Below are 25,474 nucleotides of genomic sequence, written 5' to 3' on the forward strand. Positions count from 1 at the left end.
TTAACACGTGTTACATGCAGGAAATACAAGGAGAAAGATAAGATTTTCTCACTAATCATTTTTATAATTTTCCTGAGTTTAACGTCTCAAATTTGGTGCAGCCAAATGACTACTTCCCTTTGTGCAATAGCTAGTAGCGCATTCGCAGCGATAAAAATAACAGGGTGCCTATGTGTCGCACGTAGATGATAAGCTACACTATAACGGCTTCCCTTTGAAGTACTGAAATCATTAATTATAGAAGCAAGAGTGCGCAGCCATTAGTCTCGAGTTGTAACTGTTCTGGACCAGTAGCGTGAAAATATTGCTGGTGGTATTACCGACTCGTTACTGCTTCGGCAACCGCAGTTAATGGGTGTATCAAAAGAGGGCGCTAGTAGTTCTATTGTTAGGTGCCTGCGGCGCCATCACGTCTCTCCGGGACAGAGAGAAAAACGTCTGTGGAACTGCTGTAAAGCCGTCAAAGTTCGTCGCTGCTTGAAGAGCTGATGGTTCGGTGAGAGCCGCAAATCAGTCGGCAGTGAGGAAGATAGGCAATGGCTTGTACTTAGATACCTTAAGTATGGTCCTTGGCAGGCACCCTCAGAAAGGATTAATAAATGAATAAAATAAATAAAGTACAAACCAAATAGAGCAAGTCTGCCGTCAGCTGAAAACGGGAAAGCAATTGAGTAATGTTAAACAAGCCAGTTTTCTCTCAGTCGATAGCAGTGGTTGAAAGTGAAGCGCCATCGGTTATTGTTAATGCTGTATAGTTAAAGCTGTAATTGTTTGGATGTGTATATGTGTGTGTGCGTGCATATGTATTTCTACATGCAGCGCATCGAATTGGATTTGTAGATTCGAGTTGATTTCAATATACGTCCATATTTGATCCATCCACTGTAAAACGGTAAGCCAGGCATCAGTTTTTAGTTGAATATAAGTAAAACTTCTATACATGCAATATAGGTATTTGAAGTTCCTAAAGCATTGATAATTTATGTAGTGCAATACATGTAGAAGTATAATAATATACTGAAGATCTGCTGGTTAGCAGACTCAATTTTGTTATTCGCTAATAATAAAGGGAATCGAAAGTTTTTTTTATAGTGAAAATATTATCGTGCTTGGTATTAGAGATATTTGCAAGTATAACTGCATTGTACAGTCGGATTTCTCGTTATTATGTTCGACTCGAGAATTGTAATCGGTTAATGACCAGCAAGTTCAACAAGAATATAGTCAAGATTGTCAAATGCTTATGGTTAGTAGGTCACTTTGCCTTACGATGTGCGTATTAGCAGAACAGGGAAAGACGGAATAGGATGAGAACTACTATAGCTCTGCTGGTCCGAAACTATGAGCAGGGATATCATTTCTAAACAAAAGGAGACTGACAGTTACGACTTGACCCGTGGCTACATTAACCCCGATGCAAAATATAGGCCGGCTTTCAGATATGCTGGCACACTCATATGAATAACAGGAAAGACACAGGTGAAAAGGGTCTCAAACATATCGACATAAAGAGGCTCATATAGGAGATTGGAGAGCTTCTCCGGTGATACAATATACGCAACGGGCGGATTTAATGTTGAAACTATTATAGGCTAGATGTAAACTCAAGCTAAAGATATGTATTAATCTAGTTCAGTTAATTTTTATGTGTTAATTTTTTTTTTTTGGTTAACAAAAAGTAATTCATTTAATTGGGGCACACGAACAGAAACGTGTCAAAAAATACGCACTCGAAGTTCTTCTAACGAGCGTTCCATTACTCCAAAAAGGGTCAACGAAATTAGTACCGGAGAGACTTGAGAAACTTCTTTAATCCGCGGTTCGAACGAACATTGTTCAAGTTTTTTCTTATGTTGTTGTGATTCATTAGTGTCGTTGAATTTTTTATACGTATTACTGAATCACTGCATGCCTTTCGGGGGGTTCATATGTTAAGCTGAAGACGCTCCACCCATGAACAAGGCTTATTTCGGGTAGATGAATGATTATTTAGTTGCTGTAGGTTAAAGTATACTTTTTCCTAAATAAAGAATGGATCAAATCTACGTTAGGGCTAAGCAGTAAATTTTTAAAGCAACGAATTTTCGCCATTTCGTATTTATATGTATTAAAAAGGCCGATATGCTAATTCCATAACCGTTGTGATATGTGCTACTAAGAAGCACAACAATACTCTACTGCAATAAAGACTTCCGTTTCGTGCTGCACACGGCTTACCCTTACAGCTATCGTGTTTAGCTTAATACTTAATTATGATTTTAGGGCAAGTACTATGTCATCAGGAATTAATCCAATTTCGATCCGAGAGTTCTTGTTACGTATGCTATTCATCAGAAAGTTCCTTCCAAGCAGACTAAATCGTTTTTCGTAAAATGATCGACCGGCTAGTCAGTCGGTAACTGACAAACACTATGACAATACAATATAATCTGATTATATGATAAATTTATCTGGCCCTGAAATAATGTCTTACTAACGCTACCTCAACGATTAGTCTGCATCCAAACAAAAATAAAATTGTAAATTATCATGAATGGTTTGTTAAGCGTACGTTAGAATTACAATTGTCCCCAGACTATTGTTATTAGTAGTCGTTATATGTGTTATATGTGAGTAGCGTAGAGTTATATGTGTTAAAGCGTAGGTACCTATTCACAGATGTCGAATCTACCAGAAGGAACGTCATACCAGAAAGGCAAACTGCACTTTGCAGGTCGAAGTGTGGCAGCGCTGGCTGAACAGTTCGACACTCCACTATACGTGTACTCTGAAGAGGTAAGAAAATAACATGAACGCGTGTTATCTACAGTATAGTAATAATACTAAGACGTCATCACAAGTATAAAAGTTGGGAAAGAAGTGGATTTACACGTACCTCTCGTAGGTAACTCATTGAACAGGAACCTTGTTTTTGCCGACACATTAACATCCTAATCACTTCTCGAACTCGATGTAATCCGGGGCTTCTCAATAGCATCTCGTGTTGCTGGATGTGCAAATAACCACATGAAGAGATGCTTATAACGCTTGATTTAAAAAAATAAACAACTATTCTTGTACTGCCTGTTACCAAACGATTATCCAGACGCTTGAGAAGAGCTTGTCTCGATTTCCGTTGACGCGACCTGGCGTCACAGTGTGTTATACCGTGAAAGCCAATAACAACCTCGAACTACTTTCAAAATTGAATAAAATTGGCGCGTCGTTTGATGTCGCGTCGTTAGAGGAGCTCCGCAGAGTTGTAACTGCCACTCAAACGAATGAGGTATGTTCACATCATAATCGCTGTAAATATTGTACTTTAAATATCGGATTAGATAACGAATCGAACTGAAAGATTTTTTAAAGGCAAATTACTTGAATCAATTAAAGTTCCGTACAATATTTCACACCTAATTTCTATATTACATTAGGAATAAATTTTGATTTGTCTAAGAAGTTATCGTGAGCCTTTTTAACCAATATATAAGTTCTGGCAGCCAAGTGATATATCAAAAAACAATATACATGGAACCTCACTATGGAATTATCTTTATGACAGTTATCTGCCCAACTTAGTAATTATTACGATCATTATCATTTTCTGCTACAAAGGATTTCAGTTGAGACGTATAAAGTGTGTGTGTGCGTCATTTGATGTTTTGTTCTCTTGCTTACCGACCTCTTACGAACGTATAAAATTTACTCGTAAAATTTAGCATGTTTAATACATAAGTGTCATCGATCTCCATTTTAGGTTCTGAAAAAATGCGTTGCAACAGGGCCCGTGAAATCTGTCCAGTTTCTGAAAGCATGCCTGGCCCATGACGTTAGTATCAAAGATAAGCTTTTGTAATGACTAAGGCTGTTAAACCGGCTAGTGAGTGACACCGAACATGATGCACTGAATTTGCATGATTTTTTTTAGCCTCTATTGTATATTTTCATAAAACCAAAACCCTTAAAGAACAATCATGATTTTGTATATCGCTTTATCGATAATAATAACGTTATTGTTTACGCCTTGACCAAAAATACTAATTTGCTTTCTTATTACAGGTATTTTCGATACATGCAGAAAGCGAAGCCGAACTCGCTCGCATTAGTTCCTTGCGAGAATCCTTTTCCAGCTCGCGGACCCGTGTAGCATTACGTGTCAACCCAGATGTTATTGATGAAACTGGTTATCACCATCTGATGACGACGTCAAGTTGTAGCAAGTTTGGAGTTTCTCCGCAGGAAGTTAGTCACTGCAGCATTCTGTTTACCTTTTTATGACTACTTCATTGAAGTCCTGTTGTTAAATGTAGAGGTATACGGCAGGCGGCTACAGGTCTTTGTCAAGCTACACCACAAAGTGCCTTTCAGTTATTACAAAAATGATAAAGACAAGAAGTTCGGTGAACTGGGAGAAGCGATGGTTCAATTATTTTTCTACATGAGCGCCAGCACCGTGTGCAAAGTATTAAACGGAAAGGTCAACAAGATATTATATATAGATATATTCCAAGCATAAGGAAAACATAAGGGAAACCGCCTCAATTAAATTTTTTTTGTTATACTGTTTGTATGTTTAGGTATTACACCTAGCAGATAAGTATTCCATTCAAGGCCTGCACTACCACATAGGCTCGCGTGTACTTAATGAACAGGTACGAAGTAATGGGGTTATACGTTTTCTAATTACACACCATAATTATTTAAACCAAAATAAAACTTTAGCTCTATATTTTATGTTGCATATTCTATCTGCAATTCTATTACATAGTGACAAATATATAATCTGTCACGATACGTAAGGTTCTTTACCGGGCTCGCGATGTCATCCTTCGATTGCTGGGGCAACTTGAACAGCGAGCCGAGTCTAAATCACGAATTGAGTACGTCGATATTGGGGGCTCTCTTGGAGTAAGCCACGGAGATGGGCAGGTACCTTTTGACATCCCTCGAGTACTTGATACCATCATCACACCCTTCGTGAACAGGGGTATGGATTTTTTGAATATCGTTGCAGTGGGAACCATTTATAGCGCAGTACAAAAAATCGACGTTACGTATAATACTTTTTTAAAACCACTGACGGTAGTCTTCAGGTTCATTGCCATATATAGGAAGTCATGTAAGAAACATTTTCTATTCAATAGGGTAGAACATAGATCAAACGAGAGTAAACATAAGCATAAGATACTGTTTTATATAATTTCCAGAAGTGGTTAGTGAGGATTCTGCGCTGTTCAATTCATGATAGACCGGCGTTTATGACGTACCTATTTACTCTCAAACTTTATCCTTTACTGTAATCATTCAGTCATAACTATACGAATCGTTTCCGTTAATATATATATATAAAGTGATTAAAACTACGAACTCCTGGTTGCTACCGGTGCTGTTTTATTGTAAACAACCTGCAACTTCATTTTTCAAACTTATAAATAAATGTATTTCTCGATTATATTATATATATCCTGCGCGCTTTATCTTATGTAATTAGTCTATATCATATTTGCTTTCTTTTTACATGTAATGTATTTTTTTCGCTCTTGGTCTCCCTTAGGGTTAAACGTGTATCTCGAGCCTGGACGTTCAATCGTCGCACAAAGTGCAGTTTTATTGACCCGAGTTGAGTATACAAACTCAAGCGGTGGACGCCACTTCGCTCTCGTAGACGCAACTATGACGTAAGATTTGTATTTACACAAAAAATGTGTGTTACATGGGATACGACCTTGTTCGTCATATACATATTTATCTCATTATTAATCTTTGCATGACCACAGGCATACTGCTGCGCTGCATCTATGTGCGCTCGTATATGACAGCCCTTAATAAACGCAACATTGATATATGCTCATAAATAGCGAAGAAGCATCATAAACAGTAAGTGGTATACAACCACTAGTAGCTATAGATGAATTAGTTACGGTTACCAACTAATTGAGTTCCTTCTGTATATGTGATAGTGATTTTATCCGTCCTGCCGTGTACGGTGGCTATCACCGTATAGTTGCCGAATGTGAACCACCTTCAGTATCTCCCTCTGCACTGGTTGGGCAGCTTACCACAGCGTGTGCTTCATCGGTGATTCATTCAAATGGACAAGCAACATATCTTTGCCACTGGGGTGCATCGCATGATGTCGCTTCGAAAACAGCTAGCATTGATCGGCGGAAGGCTGACGGTCTGCGTCAGGCATCGGGGTCGCCAGGTGAAGAACGTCGACCAGTACCCAGCCCACGCTCAACGCGAAGACTGATAACCACAAACCGGGATGAAAGCAATAACAACAGCAGCATCATTACCAACAAGTCAGATTCAAAAGTCGATAGCATCCCGTCGGATCTTCGAGGTTCGCGGGAATCGCTAGACGGTCTTCTATCAGAGATGCAGGGCAGTCGCTTGTTCAAAAAACAACAAACACCTTCGGTACCCCCGATGCCAAGCCCGCGTGTTAACCGCAGAACCAGTGGGGAAGCCGGCACGTTACCATACGACGTCGTCGGGCCCGTATGTGAGTGCGCGGATTTCCTAGGATTGCAGGTATCTTTAGAACTGTTGCAACTAATAAATCGAAACCATCAAAAGCCATATTGTAGAACGGAGGTATCCGAGCATAAAAGCACCATTGGAGGTGCTAGTCCAATAAACATACGACGGTACCAGTACGTCGTAGGTCGCACAAACAATTTCTTTATTTGCGTTCTGCCAAAATCAGCTATTCTGTTTGTTTGAAAAGTGAATAGGTACACAAGGAATTAAACTTCGACTCAAAGTTTCCCGCCGCTTTGCGGAGAATAGGCATACGACTTTTTAATTATTTTAAATTTATATGAAAAACAACGGCTTTATTCCGTAAGAGTAATTTCTGGAAAAATACTATCGATTAGAGCTGATATTGAAGCAATATATTACAATCTGCTACAACAAACCCCAGTTGAGTAATATAATATGGTGATTATATGTAACACAAGAAGAGGTTAGACCCAATTAGATTTAATTACACGGACGCGTATCTTTTTAGTGTGTTCTTCCAGTTCTTCATGAAGGGGACCTTCTTGCCGTAGCGGACGTTGGGGCATATGGGTATAGCATGGCGTCAAATTATAATTCTCGCTGCAGGCCAGCACAGGTAAGCTTGCTTCAATCAAAGCTAACACCATACCTAATTTATGTTGGTATTTCTAAATTCTAGATCTTACCAACGTGAAGCTATAATCGTACGCTATAGTTGACCTTATAAATTTAGAATTTTAGATTTATGTACATCATGCGTATATCGATGGCCTTCGAGATGATTTCTCCAGTGGTATCGTGTATAGATGCCTACGTGCATTTTGTTACTGTAAACATTTTTACATAGTTACATTGACTTCGTACGTTAGACCTTAAATGTGGCAATATGTTTATATTAAGTGAGAGGGATGAGACTTCCGTATAACATGGCAATATATCTTTTGTAGGTAATGGTACTCAGAAACGGCGACGTAAAGCTACTCAGTCGTCGCGAAATGCTAGAAGATCAGTTGATGCTGGAAAGGAACCTTCAAAGTTTCGAAATGACGTAATGAGCTAATTCCATAATTGGCTTCAATAGACGCTCGGACAAAGCTACTTAACATTAGGTCTGTGACGAAATTGATTATCATTATATATATGGCAATAATAATAAATTATGAAATGAAAGCTAATATTGGAGCTGTTATTCTATAGACTATTTTTATATTTATTATATTGCCGTAGATATGATTTGTTGACCCGAGACAAAGGTAAATGCAGAGCTAAAAATATTCACCTAAATGTATTATTAACAAATTATATTTTGTCCTACTGCACGGAGAGACGCAACTTCTGGGATTTCAGTTCAAGTTTAGTCATGCAAACGAACAGACGGTCCGCTGCAGTGGGACCGAGGAATCTATGTTGAACGACAAACTTACGTCCAACGTTTATCGTACCGATAAACACCTGAGTTATAGAGATATTTGCGATGAATTTGACCGTAACTAAAGTCAAGTTTCTATTAACAGAACGTGAACCTGTCGAAAAAAAATAATAATTACTCATTGGGCTCGGATCCGAAGTGAAGTTACAATGAACTTAAACAGAGACCATAGGAGGTCCTCCATGTCGGAGAAATTAAAGATCAAAAATGAACGCCTACTACGGCACTGAAATAGCTCGATACAAATCTACACTATAACAGAAGTATAGGTGTAGGCGAAAATTATGCCCTCTTAGAAGGTCTACGCGTGCCTCGGCCTATAGCTGCGGAAATTGTAAGGTGTAAGTATACTATGTTACACAAACCCTAAAGGTCTAAAAGGCCGTATAACAATACACTGATGTAACATTTCGTACAATGCTTCTCCGTACCTCAGTGCCTGGGCTTATGAATATAGTGTTTACCAAATAGGGTTAAAGCTATATTATAGAAATCAAGTGCTTGTCAAGGCCGCATGGCAATGTCCAAATTTTTAGGCCTGGATAACTTAGGTAATGAACGTCTGGCACACAATTTTATCAAATTCGTGCTAGGCAAGCCTCTTTAACCTTTGCCTTACTACCAAAAGCACACTAAAGGTAGATAAGTGTATATTAACACTTATCGTCGTCGAAGAGTCAGGAAAATCGATTCTTTTAAGCTTAAGGTTTGGACGAAATCTGCCTGACGAGGAGCACCCGATTCCTAAGTGCTGTTGGAAAAAATACTCTCAAGGGAGAATTCATACATAGTGTTTTCGCAGATTTTTTTTTACACGCATCTGATTCAAGTTTGCGAACCCTGGTACTCAAAAAGTTGGCACAGTGGATAGATCTGTCTAAAGGGATATACCTATTATTCGTATAGTTACTCGCGTTACTGGTCGCCAACTTTCTACACCAAATACCTAGCAAGCGCCCGTTATTAAAAGTCATCATGTACACGAAACACCTTAAACTGTATGGTAGCAGTTGATTTCACGTGCGACAAGGGGTAGCAAGCTTCAGTTACACGGCCCTAATACCTTTAATTTAATGAAAAAAACTTCACATATTTAAAAAATATTTAGTCAGCTTATAAAGATACTCAGCTTGAATTAAAGTCGTTTCGTGCACATATGAAGGACAGAGTACACGAAGCGTCCGTGCGCGCCGCATCAATTCATAAGCTATAACGGCACTTGCCCCAAAACAGCAGCGAGCCCTCTTCAGATAAATGTAGCTTTAACGGCATCTTACATCGTTCGCTTATATTGGGCAAAAACTACCTGCTGCCTATTTCGGAATCTTGCACAGAGTCAAGTCTGCCATCCAAAAAGGATTTTCAATTTTCGTTCTCCTGCAAGATAAAAAGGCTGGCTTAAATAGTTGCGGCATACCCCTCTTCTTTTGACAAACGTTAGAAACAGAGCGCACCGTGTGGGACATTTAAATATAAGCAATTCGTCAGATTTTACAAAGAGCAGACGACGAAAGCAACGGGTAATAGTTAATGGAGGTGTGTGTCTAGAATGAAGCGTTGCAATGATACGCAGTATGGCCTCAATCATTAACTTTTCTCGACTATCGGTCCGAATCACGGTTATTTTTATAAATCTAGTGGATTGTTAAACTACTTTTCCTCGACGATAATTATCAAATATTAACGTTACTTACAGGAAGAACGACGTTCAGTCCTTCAATGCGCTTTTTTGGGGGACAGAATCATGTGAGTGGCAAATTTTGCATGTGTACTCAGTTAGTGGTCGCTTAGTTCCAAGAGAAAGAGATCAATTTGAAGAATTTAAAATATTTTCACATAGGCACGCAAGAACGCTCCCTACAAAAAAAGGTGAATGAAGGTAAACAAAAATAATAAAGACTATTTCTCAAGGTGTTCCTTAAATGTACAGAATTTATTTGTAGGAAGTGCGTGCATCGTTTAGAGCGCTCCGTTAGGGATTTCCCCTTCGGGAGCTCTGTAGGGAAAACTACCCACCCATGACCTTTCAGCAGCAAGTATACTAACAGGACAAGGGAAATGACAAACAAATATAAATGAAAATCGTCATTATCATTGCAACAACGATAACCAATGACAACTATTCCGCATGGCAATTAATAGTAGACGTATCAATGATCAACAGTCGGGGCAGAGCACTTGAAGCACAAATTTGTAGAAATGAAACAGCGGATGAAACTTTTACATGGATCCCCAAAAATTGAGCACGTTCAATTTAGGTTTAGCTTCAGTCGTCACGCATTTTCATTGGTAAAGTGACTACGTACATCCACATTATTCGATTGTAGATACAATGAGGTTTACGGTGACAGTTGAGGCATGTTTTTTGTTTCGGTGACAATTCGATGAAAATTATGTCCTTCGCTGGGAAGCAATATGATTAGATAGAGGCCTTTAGATGGGACTGAAATGGGCCTGCGGGTCATACAGCTAGTGTGCCATAATGGCACTAGACATCGAATGCTTTGATGGTCAGGCGGTGCATGCATCCTGTTCACGGAGTCGTTTGACTGTAGATTCACTATTCAATTAATAAAACACAATTGGTCTACAAATCTGCGTGTGGTTGCATAATAGACAGACAAACAGTATTACGATCAAAGCCATGTTTCTTCGTATCACAGTAAGGCAAAAGCTTACACTGATGGTACGGTTCCTGAGTTCAATCCTAATGGTAGCTATTGTCAAGGTGATTGGTAAAAAAAATGTACAATTTATTGCTACGTAGATGAGCTATGTGACTCATATAGCGACCCTCGGAGATGGATATTATCTAATTTCGCATTTGATTAGCTTTTTGTTAAGAAACATGGCTTTGCTTGTCCTGTGCCCTATTCTGGGCATCACAAGTATGCGTTCGTGAGCCAGCATCATACTCTATTATTACGCAATGCTTTAAAATCAACTGATCAGCATTGCTCAGCCAGTAGAATCTAAGGCGCCCAAATGACAGTTTCGTGTGACTGACTTAAAGCACTAGCTCGATACGAAAGTTAGTGAGCTAACTTCGATTTAAAAAAAAATGTTCGTGTTTTTTTAATGGTCCTATCCCTCTATGAAAAGAAGTAAACTTATAATGGTATATAGATTTGCTAATTTACTGGGGTTTGGAGGACGTTCCTCCCATAGAGGCGCCCTTCATGATGAACAAGTTGATGAATTTTGAGTTCATGCCGTAGTACGGGTCCATCGGTTTATTGGCAGCAGATTCTTGGTTGCCGAAGATTTCACCCTATCGATAAAAACAATAGCAATGGTAGAATCATGCTCTTAGTTTTACTTTTGTTTAAAATACAGATTCTGGATTTTATTTGGTAACATAAACCACTTTGTGAAGGTCTATGAAGCAATTAGGTACGTAAAAGGATCTTAACTGGGACAGATAAGTCTGTATGGGTAAGGGTGCTTCTACTGATTATCAGGTGCGAATACCTAGGTCAACAAGTGGCAAAAATTGTCATGGATTTTTTATGATTATGCTGATGATTATTTATAATTATCATGATTGTTGATACTTTTCTCTACTATCTCGATCTACAGCCAGTCTCACCTTGTCCATGTTGAGGGTGCCGGCTCCACAACCAAATCCAACTCCCTTAGGGCCAAACTTACGCGAATAACAGATTCTACACCAGAGGTCGCCATTATGCTCGGTGGCATTGGTCGAATCCAACCTTTTCTTACAAAGTCCTGCGTATAAGTAAGAAAAATGCCCACACTAAATAGCAGTGACAAATAGTATGATTATATCAAGACGAAGAGCGGCGACACATATTCACATATTAGTTCAAGATGCCGTAGTCGCAATTTGTTCAAGAAGAACAGCTTTTTTAATATAAAAACAATACATTCAAGTCGAAAATACGTCAGCTACCTATTATATTATACTGACAATTTAGACTTGAGACGATTTTCGCACTTTTCCTAGCTGCTCGTTTATTATACGCCTCGTGAGTGCATTTTCTGCGAAGCTTAAATGATGGTTTCATATAAAAGATCACTACTACAACTGAGAACTTACCACAGGTAAAGCAGATTTTGTGCCACTTAGCGCCGGCGGCGAGCATTTCCTCGGCGGCGAACACCTGTTAACGGAACGGGTATCTCACATTACTCGAATGACCATCGAAGTACATTAATAGGTTCAATAAAGAAACTGATAGATTGTAATGACAGGATCGTCCTAAGTTTATATTAAATGCTAATCAGCATAAAGTTAAAATAACTCATGGGGAATACAAAGCTAATGTCTGTTAACTAAAAAATAACAAAAATATAGGAAAACTAAGACGAAACCCTGGGAAACCACAAATGGGCATAAGGAGATCTTTCTCATGAAACTATTCACCTTTACGCAACATCCTACGAAGTAAGACAATTTCTTATTTAACTAAAGTATCAGTATTCATGTTTCCTCGCTTTTCTAATAATCAAATCCATCGTTCTGCTAAATCTGTTACCGAAATTAAAAAACACAAAGTCGAATTAACGTTTGATATTAATATTTGAAGTCTATTCTTAAGCCTAGAAAACCTATCTCAATGTTGACCCGCCATTTGTAAATCTTACATGTTCGGAGTTTTATGCCCGGAGTGGTATTAATATTACATTAGACGGTTGGCCTTGAGCACGAAACAAATGTGTCTATTCCAAGCTTCGAAGTCAGAATTCGTATGTGGGATTTCGTGACGGACGTCTCGCCATTGCTCCATTTTTTTTTGAATGCATGTTATTTTCCATCCAAGCGCCCGTGATCTCTCTAGTTATTCAGTATTATATGTGATCAGCTCGAACTTCTCTTGATCCATGAGTATACGCAAGAGCGCGAGGAAGCCAGCAAAAGAAAGGGTAAACTAGAAATCATTGTTCGTTGTACTGAATGTCCTATGAAAATGTTCTCGTCAGTGACACAGTGCACTTAAACAATGTGAGGGATCAGAACATACGTTTAAGCAATTACGTATTACTTTTGCCACAATCGAAACCTTCAAGCTATTTGCGGACAATCCGGTCACGTCTTTCATAACAGTTATGTTGCATTGTTACTGAGAATGGATGGAGCACTTATTGCGTGGCATATGAGCTTAAGAAGCATCCACGCAGAGTGGTCTGCAGATCATAAAAAGCGAAACCATTATAGAAGTCGAGTAGCCTTAGTACCAGGCTTGGCTAACATACTATGCACATACGCATTCTTAAATAAGAGATACGGTTCACAAGAACTAGAGATTGAACTGCCAAGCCTTTATCGGCCTTGTGCAGTCGTCCAAGTTTGTCTGGACGCCACGAAGAGCTAAAACTGTAGGCCGATACATTACAAGACTCAGGCGCCCTCGCACACTCCCTTGCATTCAACACTATAAGCAGCAAGAAAACAACAGTATACGTTCTTGAAGCAAACACGACTCAGCAGATTGGCATCCCAGTGAGGCACGTTTGAGACTCACAGAAGCAAACACATATAGGGACGACTCTGTGACGAATTACCTGAGACATTGTTATACAAAGTTCCCTGTATTGTAGCAGGCACTGTTTTCAGTTATCCCAGTTTAGCAGTCCAGAATAAGTGCCCTTCGAAACATCCTGTATGGTGAAACGATCATGATAAGATCCTGCACGCCCTGACATGTACACACTATCACGATTAAAACCGACATTGAAAATTGGATCAATCGTGATGCTTTTGGAAAAAGTTTAGCCTAACATCTGGGTGATTTGTATTACGTATTTGGGTGAAAGATACGACTTAAACGGGAAGCAACTACGCGTACCATTGTAGAGAATCAATGTAAAACACGTTTTCAGACCTCCAATTTGTTGATCAAGATCTTAAGATCATTCATTATTGAAACCGAACGAAAGACTTGCACAACCGAATTCAATTTATTACATCTGTATGTTAAAAGCTGATTCAGAGAACTCAGGCGCGTAAAATGGAGTCTTAATCAACAGAAAAGACCAGAAGAAGATTCGACTTGTCAAATCAAAACCGCGAAGATTTTCTTTCAGGTAGGTCACACTCATTTTGAATATTCCATGTTGCCTGCGGAAGTCAAGTATTAGTTAGAATTATAAGCTTACCAATTCGATTGCTCTCACCTGGTGACTGCATTTCGGGCAACGAGCGGCTTCAGCGGTTTGAAAAGGCATGATCAAATGGAACGGGTTGTAACTTGAAGCTGAAGGTGCTGAGGAGGGTAGGGAACACGCTTCAATGTAATGAAAAAAATAATTATAGTTATTGTAATAATAGTAATAAAACCAAGATAGTGTTAATAACCCAGTGGTAATTTGTTTTTTTGTTATTTACAATTCATACGTTGTAAAACGTCTAAGGATACTTCCTAGGATTTGGATATCATGGGGGACAGTAGCTCGTCTAGAATTTTTAGAGAAAGTGACAAAATGAAAGAAAAGATAGCGTTTAAATACGGTCAGATTTAAGCATCCGAAAAACGCCGCTTAAAACAAACGGGTTAATTGTGTTTTGCGGTTTTCACGCTTTCCCATTAATATGTACATATCGATATCAACACTGAATCCAGTCACAGCCGCTTTTTTGACATTTTTCTCTGCCTGGTTAGCCTGCATCACAGCAGAAATGGTAATTTTTCCATGGGCGGACACAAAGGTGTTTAATTACCAGTAACAACAGTATATATATATATACACTTTTGTTATTGGTATATATATATAAGGGCATAAGGCTAAAACAACAGCAAATATTTGCCAAAGGGCCCAAAATGTCTTAAAGATTTAGTTGTTAAAATAGTTAGCTTGCAGGTATCGGAAAAAACAGAAGCTCGTTAAGTTCGCTGAATGTAAGCATCACTAAGCGATTATACGGTCCGTCAGCTAGGCTGAACAGAATCTGCGCGCAACGGTTCTGCTCTGTCTCGCCATAACTACGATTTGAGTGAATGGCAAATCGTACGTTCCTAAGCAAAATGTCGAAACTGGAGGCACTGCACCGCGATGTGTAGATTTACAGGCAGAAGGGTATTAAGAGGGAAACAAGGCATCAGACACAAACGTCGTCAAGAACACACAACTTCCGGTTCGTTATTATCTATCAGTTACGTCCCGTTCTCTTTTTCGTCCGGTTGATGTAACTGCGTGAGCGATTCGGTAAGCTTGAAAGGACCTATATTTAACATTTCTGAGACAAGAACTATAGACGTTCGCAAGATAAAATAGACTCAATCGGGTTCCATTGCAAAATCCAAAATTAGTGTCATTTCCGTCAGCAGACTTATTCACATGCAACTGCCGCAAACGTATACGTGAAGCTGTAGCAGATAAAATCAACTAATTCTATAAGCCTGCTCGGTGCCTTAGTGCGCACCATACCTCAATTGAACACTAACGATCTAACAGTAACTGGTAGATGTCGGCTCGGTCGTATTTGAGCGAATAAAAGAACGCCGTGAGGGCCGGAGAGGGTAAATCCGGAATCAGAAAGATCAGCGGCCACCAGCGATGAGTAGTCAATGAAACAGGCTAACATTGGCCTTCTTCCCTTTGCCTTCTAATGCTTATTGCCAGACCTGTAGTTCCGCGTTGGCCGTCAGACCTAGACAAGGGGCAAACATAAGCCAGCTGTCGGGGCTAGTAGCCTACCATTAGACTCAATGGCAACGACCTCGGACCGCATAAAACTACCCAAGATAAGTATGAGCACACGGACACACCGGCAAATGCAGCATTATCTCTGCAGTCCGGGGCAAATATCTGAATCTGGAAAATAAGCCGTACACCACACCGTTCGTCATATTCGAGGTCTTATGGATCTATGCGTGGTTAGTGATTTTTACTGGTTCCAGATTGTATACTGATATGCAAGATGTGGAGGAGTTTTTAAAACTAGGTAGACAGGAATATTTGAAAGATTTAGGCTAATTGCCGTTGTGCCAAAGTAGGTAGGTCCCTAAACAAGCAAAAGTAAGATCGCTGGTTGATTTCTAGCGAAGACTTTGAAATCTTTTTCCAGTAATTCATGTTATCTTTACAGATCAGGTTAACCTTCAGTTATTGTTGTTGGGTCTGTGGATCGTTTAGGTGGCGCATGCCGATACTTTAGAGTTTTTCTTGTCGAATTTCTGAATCTAAAGATCCGTGTCGGACTGCTGTCAAGTGGTCTAGTAAGGCGGGTTGGAACCAAACGTAAACTATCTTGTAGTGTACATGAGAAATTCAAAAGAAGTCAGCGCTATTGTATAAGCGTCACTGGAATGCGAATCCGTCACAGCATTCTTATTATAGTTCTCTCAGATAGGTAATAGTGAATATTATGCGCAATCAATTTATACAAAAGAAAATAGCTGGCATAAAACAGCTACCAGAACTGTTCTCCGGTTTACAAATCACTTACGTGCAATACCTGAAATCACTCAGGCAAAGCTCGAATTTATTAATCTATTTACCTGAGTCGTTGTTTACCGCCTCGATTTTACAACCCATCGTGTACTCTAAGTGTATGTTACACGAATTAAGAAACATTATTAAATGTCAAAAACTGAGAACAGTTTACGAGACAGAAACGTCTAAGATGTCGTGGAAGAGATGTATGCATAGAGATTACTTAAATTTTGGAGTCTGTTAATAAATTAGCTTCTAAAGCTTTCAATGGCCGTGATCACGGATGTGTAAAAGTCTAACGCGACGAATGGTGAGCAAAAAAAAAAAGCAATAATTAGTTTCGAGAAAAAAAAATATTCTAGCTTAATATTATTGTTTTAACAAAATAAATAAATTTAAAATTAAAATAAATGAATAAAAGGAGTTTTACGTTCGGTATCGCCGTTAGGCATTTCATCAGACGGCTGGATTTCAGCACAAAACGGAGTCTGCCTGTCTATGCCCAAGTTCGAACCTTGATCACAATGTGTCCCACATACTAGCATGCAAATACGGTACCCACTAAGCTATTACGGAAACAGTGTTAAACTGCCTAGAGCATGTTTGTGCGGCTTTTATCATGATTTCACGGTTCATTTCCATGAAAGATTTGCAGCTCATTTGACATTCTCTTTTTTCGGCTCGCTTGTGAAAAGTCTTGTAAGAGTCGATGAATCGACGACAGTTCAGAACAAGGTATTCAACTTTGTCATGTTGATCACAAGAACTTTTCTATAAATATAAATATAAAGAATAAACATATTCTTATAACAGTTTTGGAAAAATAAAAATATCTTTCTTGGTCTACTCAAGATGCTCGGTTTCCTAGCAAGATTACATAGTAACGTCAACAAATATTTAGTATTCATCAACATGTTCCTTGCATCTTGATTGAGGACGCACTTTTTTCCAAGTAGTTGAAAAAGGTCTACCACGTTTATACGTCTCAGTTACTTCTTCATGATCTCCTTAGTCAACAGAGGCAAAAATGAAAAGCTTATTCACGTATTTGAAAAGCATTTGGCTAGAGAAAATCAAATCAATACTATATTCTGGATTTTAGCAAAAAACATGGCTATGCGATGATGGAATACAAGTAAGTGAGCAATTTGTATGTGGTATTTATGTGACGTTAACGGAACTTGAAGTATTGATTTCTTCCCAGTCTTTTTTTTTACCAAAGGCTAGGTCGTTCAGGCCGTCGCATAAGCCGATTAGTAAAATATTAAAATACAATTGTCTTTTCTTATAGACGATTCTTATAGCGATGGGCGATAACTGAGATGGCTACGCTCGCTAATCTACCGGGCCACGCGCGAAATAGATATATAGCAGTTATAGTGTCAGCAGTGGTTCTACGTTTGAATCGAAAATTCATTTATTCAATTATCTTGCCTGACAATAGAAGATTTGCGAGGCCTGCGGAAACGGGTAAATGTTTAAAAAGAACTCGAAGATCAATGTCACGCTTATAGTTTGCAATACTTCTAATGGGGCCTTGGTCGTCATAAAGGCTGCCCCGTTAGACTACCGTTTTGACAAATCTGTCCCAAATCAACTCGAATGAGGAGAAAAACTGGTTGCCTATATCAACCGATATGGTATTGTGTTAGACTGAGGAAGGTAGATCGAGTGTAACACTGTATATGCGTGAGGTTTGTAGATTTTTTCGAGAGATTTCCGCCTGCGAATTTGATTCTTCTAAGAATAGTGAAGGGCTCATTTAATCTAGGAAGTAACAGGTTAACAATATTGATGAAAGCACTTAGTGGGTTATTACTAACATTTACTGGAGTAGTACAAAGTCGCCATAAACAGAATAGATTAAGATATAGATAGGATTATTTTGATTTTGTATACACCTTAACTATGGGTAAACGTCAGTGAGGTTACTTTGTTGAGATTTTAGCTTACTGGAAGTTAGTATTCTTCTAAAAGCAAACACTCAACGCGAACATATAAAAATACATAAGTAAATAAACAAATGAGAAGATACCTGAATCTCGTTCCTTTACGTTACTTCCACCACGATCAACTAAAATCAACAACAAGTCCGCTAAAGAGTCAAGCAATGACACGTTATCTATGGACACGTTTGCTGCAGTGGACTTCAGTGTTTATTAATGAAAAAGGAAAGAACTTATGTATGAAATTCATGGGCTGCAGGTTATGGCGTTAATCGTCATCATCATCGTTATCGCAGTGTGTAAAGTTGCAACCTTCAGTACCGAGGATCACTTGCTAAGCAGAAGACATACTTGGATGGTTAGCGGTCTCAAATAGATACTTCGCCTAGTACCACATACTCTACACCTGTAAATGTCTTATACGTAGTTGCTCGACGTGCTTGGTATGAAACACTTTGGTACGTGGGCAGTTTGCACCAGTTAGAGCTTGCCTGACAAATCAGCTACATTTCAAGAGCTCGATGACTCACGCGTCATGCTTCGTAGCTCAACAGATGATGATAGCGTTTTTACTCTTGCCTAGCCACTCGTTTTGTGGTTTTTAACTGGCTTTTCTGAATTCGGAGATTTAGCTACTCTAAGTAACGCCCGACCGGTCGAAGAACAGTAAAAGCGTTTATTTCTCAGATAGATACTGTGTTTTACAACGCGGCTGAATGCAAAACAATGCTGTGATCGCAGTATTTTGACTGACTAGATCCTTCCCGAACACAAAAAGACTGACGTGTTCTCTAAACGTCTAGTTGCTTAGTTGTTACCTGTAACATACATAAGGCAAAAGACAAATACAAAAATTGAGTTTGTTGCACGCCAGCCAAAAACCGAATTTCTGAAAGCTTTTCCCTATAATCAAGAAAGAACAAGCAGGGCCTATACTATTATAAAGAGAATTACATTTGCAGAACAACTAGCACAAAGCGAATGCTTCACAATTAAATTAGTTATATTAGACAGCAGAACCGTAACGCAGACCTTTTGGCTTATTCTTGACCGAGATCATGCCTTTATTCGAGCTAACCTAACTTCAAATTAAACCGCCACCTATAAGCCCATAAACGTCATATCTAGGTTAGCTTCTGAATTAAGCTTGCATATTCAGCAAGCTTAAACATGAACAAGACTATCGCCAAGTGCATCGGTAGGCAAGGCCAGTAGTTATAACCCGAACGATTATATATTCCCTTTCTATTTGCATGTATATTCGCGCGTTCGTCTACTTTGTCTGTTTGTCGGCCTATCGCTACGATCGTCTGCACTCTAAAGGGCACAAAGTGGACAAACGTAGAAAAACCACTTACGCAGTAACCTGTTAGCCACAATTAGTGCTCGCAGCCGCAATTAGGCAGGCAGATGCGCGATGCGTCGGCTCGTACGGTCCCTAACTGCCACGTAAACCAACCTCGCCATCGCACTAAGGAGCGTCGCCATTCGCTACCATCTCAGACCACTAAGGTGATACATATGAGAACACAACGTCTTTGCGGTTTTACCACCACCTTCGTAGCGGCAGATGGCGAACTGCACTAGAGTTCCTCTAAGTACAAGAGTGAGCTCGAACGTGCTCAGGAGATGCTCACCATTTCTGGGCGAGCCACCGGGTTGATCACAACTATGGCGGCGGAAATAAATGGACTAAAGAGAAATATGAAGAAATTAAAATTGAAAAAAGTTCTGCCCATATGGCTTTGATCTCCCCAGCCGTTCTGTCTGTGCCCACGCCCATTGGCTCCTCATCTTATTCATCTGAATAGCGTTCGCATAGTCGTTGACTGGGGCAGTGGAAGAAAGCTACACCAGCGACAGCATTTGTATGGACCGTAACTTTCACAACATAACGGCTCTTTCTGTGGCTGCTGATGACCGTCGTCGGTTAAAAACTGAGCAGTGTCTTTTCAAACGGAGTTTTGCACACCATAACCATTTGCAGGACACACGACTTGGAGCCATGCGCCTGCGCGATTAGCGTGTCCTATCATCTGAGTAGTAACTTGACAGTCGCATGCTCCGCACCTGCGCGAAAACAAAACTTCAACGATGCGCGCAACTGGCAAAGTCACCGTCAAGACGGTCCATTTTTTGAGAGAGACGGTAGTTAGGCGACCAAATGTTAACTAAGTCGAACGATAAAAAACGCTAGCCCTAGTATCAGAGGACACAGCATCGGTCGTCGTTTACGTTGCTGTTTGTGTGCTTTGTCTTCCCACCACTTGCAGCTTATCGCATTCTGCAGCATCCAGAAGTGGGTTGAATGCGGCCTCGAAGTACTGTTCGTAATTCATAGAACTCTGTTGCAGAAAGCGTTACACGCGTGAAGTCTAAGCGGCCGTGGCTAACGTTAGCAGTGAGTTACAAGGCCTACATATGGTACATACGGCATGATGAGGGAAGATCATGGTTCTCCGCGCGTTTCGCGTTGTCGAGACGTATAGGGAAGTACTGTCCGCTGTTGCTGTTGCTCAATATTTCAAATGAGCTCTCGTTTTTCTCTCGACTTGCCCTCAACACTGGACGCGGTTGCAGTGCAATTGCTTCATCGCTTTGCCCTGTACGTTAGTGCCCAGTAATTGTATAAAGGTGCTATAATTCGTATCCTTCTATGATTTTCCCATGCTGTACTGCCTGTTTCAGAATATCTTGTTTGCCTAACATTATCGGCAAAATACCTGCGGAACGTTAAGACCTCAAGCAGACTACGATGCATGACTCTATGCTTCCGAAGAACGTGAAACTGACGATGATGACGACGAAGCAGCCTCGTCTCATTTAATGTCGGCGACACCGACGTAAAACTCGAAACATACAGGCAGATCCATAGAGCAAATCCACTGGGTGTTTCTGCAAGCCGTAGTAAAGTACTGTACTCTGAAGTACTCTTTATATCAGTCCCGAACCGAGGACTAGGCATACGGGGCCTACACTGTAGTGACTGATAGTGCCACCGTTGTAGACGAGTACAGTTGCAATGAAATCTAATCCGCATAATATTTCCTTAACTTCACCTGAGCAAAATACTGAATGTGATCAAAGAACTTCGATCGTCCAATATATCTAAAGAAATTATATACTAATATATATATATGATATACTATACATCTGTACAGTTGTTATATATGTTACAACCATGTACGATGGCGATATGAAACAGCAATAGTTCTTGCAGCTAACGTTTGCAAAAAGAGCATGCGTCTTTTGTACTATATTTACAGTTAAACGATTGATCATGTCAAGTCACAAAGAGGTTATATAAGATAAAGATCGGCCGATCAATCAGTGACCGATGAAACTTTCTGATCACACTCCTCTGCCCAGGTAAGCAAAGCAGTTTCGCTAGTTTTGCCCCAGCGTTGGCGTGTTATGTCTCCAGATTTTTTGTTTTAGAAAGCGATATAGCAACCGCTATACCATCCGATCGGGGAGAGGGAAAAAGAATTAGCCCGTGATTTTTCTGCTCAATCTGGGCCCAGGCCGCTATCTCTCTAACGGCAGGTAAGAGCCCCTTGTCGTCAAAACTCGGCCCTGTGGTAGCTCTTAGTTGAGTCATCAGGCCTTGTCTACGATACGCGTTTACGACAAGTCGCTATTAGCTTTACTTCTATTATTATCCCGTAGAGACAACGCTCGTTAGGTCATCTAGCGGGTCCCTTTTAGAATTTAGAGTTCGCTACGCGTTGCAAGCGGCAGACAGTAGGGCGGGCGGTAGGGGAGATCTACGGGGTCCTTTAGATCAACGCTTATGTAACACAAACATATAGACACCTTTCAGAACTACCGTTGTTATTTTAAACTTTTACTTGCACATACCGACGCTTACGTTTAGTGTCGTTATTTTTTGTTGATTCGTCTGGTGTGAAATTTATGTGGACTAGTTTCAACCTTAATGAATGCTGGGTAAACATTCTAGCGTTAGAAGAGTAACAGGTCGCAGCACTAAAAATGTGAATTTTTATAGAAGAAACATCGTTCCTGTTATATGCCAGAGTCAGTTTTGCGGACGCAAGTAGTGACCACATTCATTCAGGTAAAATACTACATTTTTGTTTCGTGTATATGCTATGTGAATTGCGGCTAAATAGCCGTAGTCGTTGAAAAAATTTCGCTATACATATATATATATATATATTGTATTCCTAACGGTTTATATATGTCTGTAGGTTTTCTTCTATGACCTCCTGGTACTTCCTTAGAGCGGTGCTGCTTTGAACTGACTATTTTAGGACTGACGAAGTTCCATTTTGTTGACTAATGTAACTTTTTTAATAAGCACTTGATTTTTTATATGAGCATTTCAGTCTTAGTACATTAAAACCTCAAAATATGCAATCTGTCATTATCATTATTATTTAGTTTCGTCTGATACCAAACGTATCGTCAACGGTGTTAACACTAGAATCTATTTTCCCACACCGAAACTATATCGAGTGTGTGCGCCTATGAGGACTGACTTTGTAATCCAAATAGTTACTACGAAGTGCCAATGTAAATTCTTTTCTCTGGGTCTCTCCTTTTTTTCTTATGGCGCTCTTCAACATCACACTTACGTATGCTCAAACACTGTCGTGATCATAAGGATAACAAAACAGAAAAAAAAGAAAAGAAACAATGCGGTTATGTATAAGGCGTGAGCACATTTAATTTAGAAGAATTATTCTTGTTATAGCCAGTTTCACCCGTTTACTCTGTGCCTGCTACTTGCTAGCTGCGACGCTCAGGCGTGCATGTAATCCTTTTCTCAGTCAGATACATACCTAATACATTACCTTCTGGGCCGATCATCCAACCGTCCGCCAGCCCAGATCTGTCATGACTTGGCTTGGCCCGTTTGCCTGATGAACGCCGATTCTTAATTTGCTTTTGGCACTCTTGAGTTTTACCGATCACTAGTAAGATGGCAACGAAGAGTTGAACAAGCAGTATTTGATATGACAAGCAGCCGCCTTCGACAGCACCTGCAGCGCAGGTGGTCATATCAATAATTCCATAAATTCATCTTCAATCAACTATGGGTTGGTGGTACAGCGTTCTTTCTTTGGTCTCTTTTTGGTCTCTGGTAACGGCCATTCTGCTCTAAGTTACCCAACTATAGAGTTGGCTGAATTACTGCAAAAGGTCACCAATGGCAGTGGCAAACAGTGACTAGCTTTTATTACTAGAAGCGTTACCGTTTTCAGGTAATGCTTGCCGTTGATGCCGTTACTGCAGGTTGCACTACGGGGCTCGTAGCCATCGCGACGATGATTTGATCTACACTGTCACATAATGAGTAGTGAACAGGCTATCCGAAAAAGATTGACCACTCGGTCCTTTGACACTCCAGCTGTCGTCGTTGTCGGCTGTCGCTGATTAGGATTAGCGCACTCGTTTCGAGTCTCGAAGGGGTGAGTCTTATATCCATGTTGAAGAAAACAACCCATGGCCATACAGGATAAGGTTTAAGCTCCGTTTTTTGGAGTTGGAAACAAGAAGTAAGGTGATATTCGGGCTAGCGTCGGTGCATACATCGTAGTGTGCGCTGACGCGATGTTGAAACATGCGACCTTCACCACACTTAGATATTTCTCAGTTCTAACATGGGCGCCATTGGTTTAATATGAAAAAGAGCACATTTATCATGGGCAAGGGGCAGAGGAACGCATTTGCCAATAATCTACTTTAAATTATTTAGGTAATAATAGCAGTAACTATGATATTATTAATATTGTAATATTTTGCCGTTGCCGTCAATGAAGTAATGGAAACTTTCGTTGAGCTCTTTGAAAGCAATGTACTTCAAGGCGTTATTTTCGATATATGAATGACTCCGTATAGTTCCAGAGAAGGGTGAACTTGTTGGCAGATACTGTTTGTAAATTTTTGTTATCTGACCAGAATACGAAGATATAATACACTTAAGCGAGCAAGTGCACACGTTAAATTGGAAAATACAGAATAAGTTTCTATTCATTTATTAAAGTTGATACTTATTTAGGATTAGCTGGAATAAGATGATTGACACATGCTGAGTAAAGGGGTCTCTTCGGCTTTGAGCTTCTGGGCCGCCTCGCCTTTGAGAGTAATGTCGCAAGTTATTCATTATGGAACTGACCTTTAACACTTTTTTAAGGCACATATAAGTAAGTAGCAGCAATGTCGAAACAAACTCAACTCCTATTTAGTTACAGAAGGGTCAAAACCAGAACAAGAAACACAAGCTACCAGAACGATGGATCACTAGCAACACCCAGTATTTAACCTACTATGTCGCCGTTAATCAAACGGTGGTTACTGAATGCCGCTCAGCGTATTACGTCAGCAAACGTTTCCCCGCACAAGAATGTCTGACCAACTCGAATCGCGCCTCCTGTCACCGAATATTTAGCCGTAACGATCGAGAATTCGCCATTAAAGGAAACGCGTTAGTTACACTAAAGTTATAGCATGATAGTGTTTTACGTAACGGGCAGCAAAGAAAAACGCCAAAATGCAGCCTAACAGGAAAGGATTAGGATTGTCAACTAGCTGATATGTCTTGGATAAAACGCACAAACTATGAAATCTTATAAACATTTTCCAGCTTTCTTTGAAACCTCCGCAAAATCATTTTTAAATGTGTCACTGGCATGCATAAAAGTTCTTAATAGGTAAAAAGTGTTAAGCATTATAAGTATATTCCGGTATATCTGGGAAGTCGGGATGCAGCTTTGACAGTCTATCAAATGCAATTAAAGAAGTACAATAAAAAGAATTAAATTGAGTCAAGCCTTCCTGATTTTATTACAGTTAATCAACGTATTCAGAAATTAGCGGCACAAAGCTCCTATTTGGGTAGCTTTTTTATTCTATTTACACTTGATGTCAAGGATGGTTTTCTGCGGTATTATTTAAAATATGGATATAAATGGCATGCGAGTATTTGAAACTATATGTCCTTCGTAACAGTACATATACAAAACAACTTTAGAGCAGCAATCCGCAATCGACAAAACTAGAAAAGAGCGGTGGGAACACAGTGACATGCTAACCTCGCTACTAAATTGCGTAGACTAGTAGAATTAAGCCAAAATATTATTTTCACTTAGACACAAGTACACACATTCGTAAAATTCTAACAATATCAAGACCAAATTAGTTTTTTTCTATATACTGCGTTACAAAATATTATATAACCTAGAGAGGT

General features: G+C 39.7%; 2 protein-coding genes and 2 long non-coding RNA genes across 9 annotated transcripts; 2 read left to right on the plus strand and 2 right to left on the minus strand.

The window, feature by feature from the left end:
• The first annotated feature begins 441 nt into the window (after positions 1 to 441).
• LOC111273567 (uncharacterized) lies at positions 442 to 7,664 on the plus strand. 3 transcript variants are annotated; one of them, XR_015316005.1, is made up of 11 exons: positions 442 to 892; positions 2,659 to 2,775; positions 3,086 to 3,265; positions 3,737 to 3,808; positions 4,039 to 4,221; positions 4,557 to 4,631; positions 4,780 to 4,966; positions 5,534 to 5,657; positions 5,940 to 6,487; positions 6,998 to 7,105; positions 7,437 to 7,664. XR_015316005.1 is itself a non-coding variant. In XM_022855259.2 (11 exons), the coding sequence occupies exons 2-11, from the start codon at positions 2,659 to 2,661 to the stop codon at positions 7,539 to 7,541; spliced, it is 1,728 nt and encodes a 575-aa protein (XP_022710994.1). In that variant the 5' UTR covers positions 447 to 892; the 3' UTR covers positions 7,542 to 7,664. The 3 variants fall into 3 exon arrangements, 2 of the variants coding, with proteins under 2 accessions (XP_022710994.1, XP_022710995.1); XM_022855259.2 differs by having other exon boundaries at positions 447 to 892; positions 5,940 to 6,516; XM_022855260.2 differs by lacking the exon at positions 3,737 to 3,808 and having other exon boundaries at positions 447 to 892; positions 5,940 to 6,516.
• A 2,156-nt stretch (positions 7,665 to 9,820) lies between these two features.
• Positions 9,821 to 18,557, minus strand: LOC111273568 (muscle LIM protein 1). Of its 3 annotated transcripts, none has more exons than XM_022855263.2 (5): positions 18,351 to 18,557; positions 14,057 to 14,166; positions 11,979 to 12,042; positions 11,508 to 11,647; positions 9,821 to 11,189 (listed from the first exon to the last, which is right to left on the minus strand). In XM_022855263.2, exons 2-5 carry the CDS (start codon positions 14,105 to 14,107, stop codon positions 11,055 to 11,057), a joined length of 390 nt encoding a protein of 129 aa, XP_022710998.1. In that variant the 5' UTR covers positions 14,108 to 14,166; positions 18,351 to 18,557; the 3' UTR covers positions 9,821 to 11,054. The 3 variants fall into 3 exon arrangements, with proteins under 3 accessions (XP_022710998.1, XP_022710997.1, XP_022710999.1); XM_022855262.2 differs by lacking the exon at positions 18,351 to 18,557 and adding an exon at positions 15,308 to 15,416; XM_022855264.2 differs by lacking the exons at positions 14,057 to 14,166; positions 18,351 to 18,557 and adding an exon at positions 12,527 to 13,042.
• A 360-nt stretch (positions 18,558 to 18,917) lies between these two features.
• LOC147753829 (uncharacterized) lies at positions 18,918 to 19,380 on the minus strand. Its single transcript, XR_015316006.1, has 2 exons — positions 19,294 to 19,380; positions 18,918 to 19,079 (listed from the first exon to the last, which is right to left on the minus strand). It is a non-coding gene; the product is annotated as an uncharacterized LOC147753829 (long non-coding RNA).
• A 232-nt stretch (positions 19,381 to 19,612) lies between these two features.
• On the plus strand, positions 19,613 to 25,051 carry LOC111273570 (uncharacterized). Of its 2 annotated transcripts, XR_002687936.2 has the most exons (4): positions 19,613 to 21,807; positions 22,271 to 22,339; positions 23,490 to 23,696; positions 24,474 to 25,051. It is a non-coding gene; the product is annotated as an uncharacterized LOC111273570 (long non-coding RNA). The 2 variants fall into 2 exon arrangements; XR_002687935.2 differs by having other exon boundaries at positions 19,617 to 22,339.
• Positions 25,052 to 25,474: the final 423 nt, after the last annotated feature.

This window comes from Varroa jacobsoni, unplaced genomic scaffold (genome assembly GCF_002532875.2).
Source record: "Varroa jacobsoni isolate VJ856 unplaced genomic scaffold, vjacob_1.0 scaffold_198, whole genome shotgun sequence".
In the NCBI taxonomy this organism is placed as follows: domain Eukaryota; kingdom Metazoa; phylum Arthropoda; class Arachnida; order Mesostigmata; family Varroidae; genus Varroa; species Varroa jacobsoni.